The sequence below is a fragment of the Numida meleagris genome, unplaced genomic scaffold (assembly GCF_002078875.1).
Source record: "Numida meleagris isolate 19003 breed g44 Domestic line unplaced genomic scaffold, NumMel1.0 unplaced_Scaffold590, whole genome shotgun sequence".
NCBI lineage: Eukaryota > Metazoa > Chordata > Aves > Galliformes > Numididae > Numida > Numida meleagris.
This window is the reverse complement of record NW_018364806.1, coordinates 9,535-16,059: the sequence shown is the minus strand read 5'-3', so window position 1 is coordinate 16,059 and position 6,525 is coordinate 9,535. Positions and strand designations below refer to the sequence as shown.

Below are 6,525 nucleotides of genomic sequence, written 5' to 3'. Positions count from 1 at the left end.
CCATAAGGGGGAAGCAGAAACTCCCTCAGCAAGTGCACTCTTACTTAGTGACCCTGGAGAGACAGGAAAGCACCAGGAAGGAGCGAGCAGGAGCACGGCGGCGGTGGATGCGCTGGGCAGTGCCAGCAGGGCGGCCCCTGCTTCAAGGGGCACTCGGCCTCTCTCCCACTGCAGCCTCTCTCCTGCTTGGATTCTCCCCGGGCTCTGCAGGGTTTCTTCCATTGCACGCTGGACCCACATGGCCAGTGTGTGATACAGAGCCCAAGCAGAATACTCGCTTGCAAAGCAAGATCAGCTACCAAGGTTGGGTCTCTCTACAAAACAAGATCCTTGCAGCTCCAGGCACAACTCTCAGCTCCCTTCCAAGTGTCAGAACAGTTTGTTCCATGGCAGGAGCATTCTTCAGTCAGGGCCTTTAGGTGTGCAACACACACGGGATGGAGCGCTGCTGCGTGCTGTGCTCACACTGCTGGGTGCGTTGTTGCAGGTGCTTGATAAGGGCTTGGGGAGAGTGATCCTGCCCCTTCCCTTCCATTCGTTAATGAGCCCTCCAAGACAAGCATTCCATGTCACTGTGATCTTAAAGGCCCCTTGCAGGCCAAGCCATTCTGGCATTCCACAATTCATCATTTTGCTGCGTGGTTCCCTGCAGAGACAAGTGCAAGAGTGCTGGGAAGAGGCAGATTGAGGTTTCACTGCTGGCACGAGCTCAGTGCTGATGGGATTTGTCACTGTGGGAACAACGTCTTCCACTTGCAACTTCAGAGTGCTGCCTTTGGGTTTTGGACGCTCTTCTCTCTGCCGTCTTTGGGTGCTGAGCTTCAATGGCAATGAACTGATAGCTCTGCTCTTTGAATCAGACAATTAACTTTCCTCCTCACATCATTGTCACTATTTGTTCTCTTCTCTCCTCCCCACTTTTTTGGATCTGTTCCCCAGCCTGTCACAGGCACAGACAGACCTAGAAATAACTCCGTGCGTTGGGCGGGATTTGAACCCGGGTCTCTCACGTGGGAAGCAAGAATTCTACCACTGAACTCCCAAGGGAACAGCATGCCGATGTGCGAATCCGGGCCATGTCTGCCAAGAGCAGAACAGTGCAGGGAACCATAGAGGGGCCTTGCCCCCAGCCAAGGGCCAAAGGACAATCGAGTGCATTGCAATGCCTGCATTCCATGGACTGCCCAACCACAACCACAGAAATAGAAGCCACTGATGGAAACTGCTGCGCAGTGCGCTCTAATGCCCTCCAGTCGTGAAGGGACAGAATCCACTTCTATTTCTGTGCTCACTGGGGGCTCTCAACACCTCACTGTGCTGCAGGCAGACACAAGCCTCACTCGAGCCTCACTGGAAGCCTCACCGAGTGCAGCAGTGCTGGGAAGAGGCAGATCCCAGCGCACACCCATGGCATCGCAGTGCCCAGCACCACTGGCACGAGCTCGCTGCCCATGGCATCTGTCGCTGTGGATCTGTGCAAGAGGCACATTGTGTTTGTGCACTGCAAGTGTCCAGTATTTCCTGGGTATAGGGCAGGCTCTTACCCAACTTATAACCCTCTCAAATAATCTCTGTACATAGTGTAGGCCATTTCGGAATCTACAACCCTCCTGTGAAACCGTGAAGCTCAGGAAGGCATGCAGGATGGGGGGAGCCTGGTACAGGACAGAACAGGGAGAGCCAAGCACAGGACGGAGCGAATGTGCTGACTTTGAAATATTGCCTTCCTATCCAAATACGAAACACAACAGATGAGCTCCACAGCGAACAACATGCCAAAAAGACAGCGGTGTGGTAACAGATNGCTGCAGCGCACACTGCTGCCTCATGGCCAGCTTCTCATCCACCAAATACATTGCCAGCAGAGAGTCACAGATTCTATTCTCTTACCCCGTTTGGATCGTTGGTTGTCATCTCCAGGGCAGAACACCACTGTGCTCTCTTGTGGGGAATTTGGTTGTAGGTCTCCTGTTGTCATGGAGTGGAAGTGCTGCATGGTGGAGCTGAGATCTGCCCGTCCTGTTCTGGGAGCTGGGAGAGTGGGCGGGAGGGAAAGAGGAGATGCTGAATGTGACTTGAAGCATTACAAGGGGTTAAAGGCAAAATAGGGCCTCATCAGCATCCAAAGCTGAAAGGCCTAAATGGACCTAAACTGCACCAAATGAGCCCTAAATGGACCCAAATGGCCGCAGTTGGCCCAGAAATGGGGACACGCTGCCCGAAATGCGCAGAAATGGCACAAAAAGGACTCAGAACAGACAGGAACAGCCCCAGAATGCCCGCAGGTCAGAGCAAATAGACCGAAACTGCCTGAAGAGTTTAACAGACCTTAACTGCCTTAAAGTGAACTGAACTGAAACGGCCCTGGTCGGCCCCAAAATGGACACAGTTGGCTTCCAAATAACCCCACATTGACCCCAAGGTAACCCCCCAGTGGCCCCAGCACAGCCCTACGTGGCCTTATCGGCCCTCAAATGGTGCAAATGGCACCAAAACCGTCCCCAAATGACCCCAAAATGCACCAGAGGGTGGTTCCCAAACGGACGTGAATCAGCCCCTCATTGCCCAAAGCACCCAAAGCGGCCCGCTTACAGCTCCCAAAAAAACCCCAAATTATACAAAAAAACATGGCCAAACATCCCGAAACGGCCCAAACACCAGCGGACATCCCCTAAATAGCCCAAGTGGCACAAAGCCATCCCAGAGTGACCTGAAAATTGTCCCCAAATGGTCCCAAATTCGACGCGGGTGGGAAGGGGTTAATGAGGGGGCGTGGCGAGGGGCATTCCTTCAGCGGCCGGGCCGTGCGCCGCCATGTTGGCCGGAAGAGGCGCGCTCTGGGTCCGCTCTGGTGCGTGGCGGTGCGCGGCGCTTGGTGCGGGAATAGCGCGGTGCGGTGCGGCGGTGCGGAGCGCTCCGGGCGGCGTCTCCGAGCGCCTCAGCGACGGCCCCGCTCCGCGGTGCGGGTGGCCGCGGCCCGGCCTGCAGGGCGGGGCTCCTGGCGGCCGCGGGGTGGCGCCGGGAACGGGCACGAGAACGGCGGGTTCGGGTCCGTGCCTGGCGCCCCGCGCTGCTCTGGGAGCCGCCATCTTGGAGGCGTCGCCCGTTCCCGTAGGAACGCGGGGATCTCGCGAGATCACGCGTGCCGCTGCCTGGGGGCGGTCAGTCGTTTCCCATTGCAACGGGAAGCGCCGCTCACCACGTGACACGGGCGCGGCGCTGTTCGCGGCGCTCCTCCAAACGCTGCGGGGCGCCGCCGCGTGGTGGCGCTGCGGTGCCGAACTGCGCCGCTCGGCGCCGCCTGGTTCGGAATGAATCGCCGTGCGGGGCAGCGCTCGCCGGGACGGCTCCGTGCGGTGCCACCCCGCGTTTGTTTCGCGGAACCTCCCCGGGATGGGGCCGAGCGGCCCCGAGCGACCCCGACGCAGCTCACAGCGGTCCCAGAGTGGCACCGAAATGGCCCGAAAATGACCCCAAACGGAACCGACACGGGCGTGGCCCTCAGAAGCGCCCCGGGGGTCTCGTCCTTACAGCGGTCCCGAAACGACAGAAAAATGCCCCGCAATGAGGAGAAACGATTCTAAAGGCATCCTGCCTTCCACAGCGAGCACAGTGCCCCAAAGGGCCTGAACGGCGTGGCCCTCACCACCCCCTCCCCCCCTTCTCCTCACCCTCTCCCTTTCCCCTCTTTCCTGTCCCCCCCTTCCTCTCCCCCTGCTCTTCTCCCCTACCCCTCACCCTCTTCCCTCCCTCTCTTTCCTTCTCGTTTCTCCTGTCTCCCCTCTCCCACTCTTCCCTCCCCTTCTCCTCACCCTCTCCCTTTCCCCTCTCTCCTCCCCACCCGTACCTGCTGCGGTGCGCGGTCCGGGATACAGCGCTGCTACAGCGGGACAGGATCCCACTTAAGAATGGTTAGACAGCGCACGGCTGCCGAGAAGATGTGACACGGGGCGCTGTGACGGTTGACCAATGGCAGAGGAGAACGGCGCTCGTCGGGAATGCACCCACGGCGCTGCGTGACTTCACGGAATTAAGCCTTGGCACTTGTGCCCCCCTCCCCCGCGTTCCCGGCTCTCTGCGATCTGCAGCTGAGTTGCAGCCAGAGTGGCCGGGATGAGTCACCTGTTGGTGCCGTGCTTGCCCAGTGCACAGATCACAGCCGCCATCCTTTGGGATCTCGCCGCTCTCTCAGCGTTCGCGGTCGGGTGGTTTCTGTCCCCTCTTGCTCCTGCTGTTGTGTTGGCCCCGCTCCACCTTCACCTCCTCCGAGCTCAGGCGCTTCCCTCTGAAGGACAAACAGTGCTGGAAATATCCAAATAATTGATCAGGATGGTATCTCTGCTAAAATCAGATTTTATTCGCAATTGCAATGTCAGGCGTCCTGCAAGCGGGCGTGCCTGCAGCAAGCAGTGTTACATCTTTTATGCCTTATTACCCGACGCTGATCTTTTCCTCCCCTGGTTCCTCATTGGCTGAGTACTTCAGGTTCACAATCTTCCCGACGCTCAACTAAACATACGGATACTGGTTGAACATAAATTGTTGCTAGCTAAGCATGTATATTGCTAATTAATTAACTTCTAACTCTTGCTTACTCAGCACCCGGTCATTATTTCTGGACACCTGTTGATTCTTGGATAAAGATCAGTGTGGAAGGAGGATAGAGGGAAGCNGTGGCTCAGCAGCACAGTATCGTTCCATGGTGCTGTGACCATTAAGGACCCTTAGAGGATCCTCCCTTTAAGGCACAGTGTAATTATACATGTTTCCAGACAGATAACGAGGAGCAGAGCTGGGTGGTTCCATGTAGGAACAAGTGCAGAAGTGCTGGAAAGAGGCAGATCCCAGCACACACTGATGGCTTCGCAGTGCCCAGCAGCACTGACACAAGTTCAGTGTGGATGGGATCTGTCACTGTGGATATGTCCCATTCTTACAGAGGTTATTCTTGTTGGCTCTGCTGCAGACCCAGCACTTCTTCGTGAGGCACAGGGCTGAGCTGATCCTGTCCCTGTTCAGGTACGCACATTGACTTCTGCCTCGCAGCTGGAACCTGAGCAGAAGAGGGAGGAGAATGGGAAAACCCAATCCCAAACCCATCCCAAACAGACCCTGGAACAGATCCCACCCAGACAGACGGACGCACAGACTGACCAGTTGGTGAAGGCGCTGCCATCGGCCCATGTCCAGCGCTCGTCCCCTTCTTCCCTGTGCAGCCCAATCCAACAGTTTGCCGGGCCCTGGTACCGCAGCATGAATTCCTGTGAGCAAAGCCACGTGTGACTGGAGCCTGTTGGTTGGAGCACTTTCCCCCACAGCTCAGGCCCCACCTCGCTGCAAGGCGCTGCCCTTGGAGCGCTGCGATGCTGTGCTGGGAATGGCGTGGACAAAGACCTCCCCCTGGAGCTGCGCGGCTCAGGACAGCGCCGGGTGGGTGCAGGGAGGGGGCAGATGAGGATGGGACACTGTCCCTGTGCAACCTGGTGCTTTCCTGAAAGGCATCTCCTCGTGGCTTTGGCATGGGGCAAAATGGGGGCACCGGGAGCAGTTGGTGCAGCCCCAGAAGTATGGGTTTCTCACAGAGTCACAGAATTGTAAGGCTTGGAAGGGACCTCCAGAGACCATCGAGTCCAACCCCCCTGCTAAAGCAGGTTCCCTACAGCAGCATGTTCCAGTGCTCAAGCCCCTGTGTTGGCACTGGCACAGGCCCCGCTCTTACCATCTCCTCCCTGGTGTCTATGGTGGCCAAGGAAGCTCTGAGGCGCTCGCAGTGCTCCCTGCTGCTGTTCCAGTCACTCTTCGTGTTGGAAAAACAATGGCATTTCCCTTGGAAACCAACCCAGGTGTTGGGGCACACATTGGAAATTTCTGGGCGAGGTGGGCGGTGGAGCACTGACAGGCAGAGAGTTGGGCAAATGAGAGGCAAAGAGCAGAAAAAATTGCATTTTTGTTCTGAATGTTCCCCTGCAGCAGATGTGGGGGTTGGGACGCACGGACATGGGGCGATGCCCTGGGAACGGCTGCAGAGGTTGGGAAGGTGGAGCAGAACGTGGTTTAGGGCAGCACGTGGGCGCCCCAGGAGCTGGGATCGGGGCTGTGCTTGGGGAGCAGCTCAGGGCGCTGGGAACCCCATCGTCCCCCGTCCTACACACACAATGGGGATGTTGGGTGGCACTCACCTTTCACCAGTGTGGTGGTGATGCTCACCAGCACTACAATCCCAATGTACAGCCGGCTGTTTTTCATTTTGTCCATAATCCGTTTGCAGCCTGATGGGGCAGAGAGTAGATGGGGTTAGGCTCTTTTCCCCCATTTATCCTAGAATCATGGAATGGCCTGGGTTGAGGATCTTAGAGATCATCGAGTTTCAATCCCCTGCTGAGTGCAGGGTCGCCAACCACCAGCCCAGGCTGCCCAGAGCCACGTCCAGCCTGGCCTTGAATGCCTCCAGGGACGGGGCATCCACCACCTCCTTGGGCAACCTGTTCCAGCGCGTCACCACCCTTGGAGTGAAAAAATTCCTCC

General features: G+C 57.4%; 1 protein-coding gene and 1 long non-coding RNA gene across 3 annotated transcripts in view; one reads left to right on the top strand and one right to left on the bottom strand.

The window, feature by feature from the left end:
• Positions 1–5,957, top strand: part of LOC110391880 — a 14,044-nt gene extending 8,087 nt beyond the window's left edge. Inside the window, exon 2 of the long non-coding RNA XR_002434172.1 lies at positions 4,967–5,957. This is a non-coding gene — a long non-coding RNA (uncharacterized LOC110391880). The remainder of the gene's footprint in view (positions 1–4,966) is intronic.
• The window catches only part of LOC110391879 (C-type lectin domain family 2 member B-like), a 3,667-nt gene continuing 1,815 nt past the window's right edge, over positions 4,674–6,525 (bottom strand). Inside the window, exons 1-4 of one of the 2 annotated variants that reach the window (XM_021383840.1) lie at positions 6,180–6,445; positions 5,720–5,892; positions 5,155–5,261; positions 4,674–5,053 (exon numbers count right to left, since the gene is read on the bottom strand). In XM_021383840.1, coding sequence (XP_021239515.1) covers positions 4,912–5,053; positions 5,155–5,261; positions 5,720–5,892; positions 6,180–6,255 — 498 coding nt within the window. In that variant the 5' untranslated portion in view covers positions 6,256–6,445 and the 3' untranslated portion in view covers positions 4,674–4,911. Of the gene's footprint in view, positions 5,054–5,154; positions 5,262–5,719; positions 5,893–6,179; positions 6,446–6,525 lie in introns of those variants that run through there. The other variant, XM_021383839.1, reaches the window with a different exon arrangement.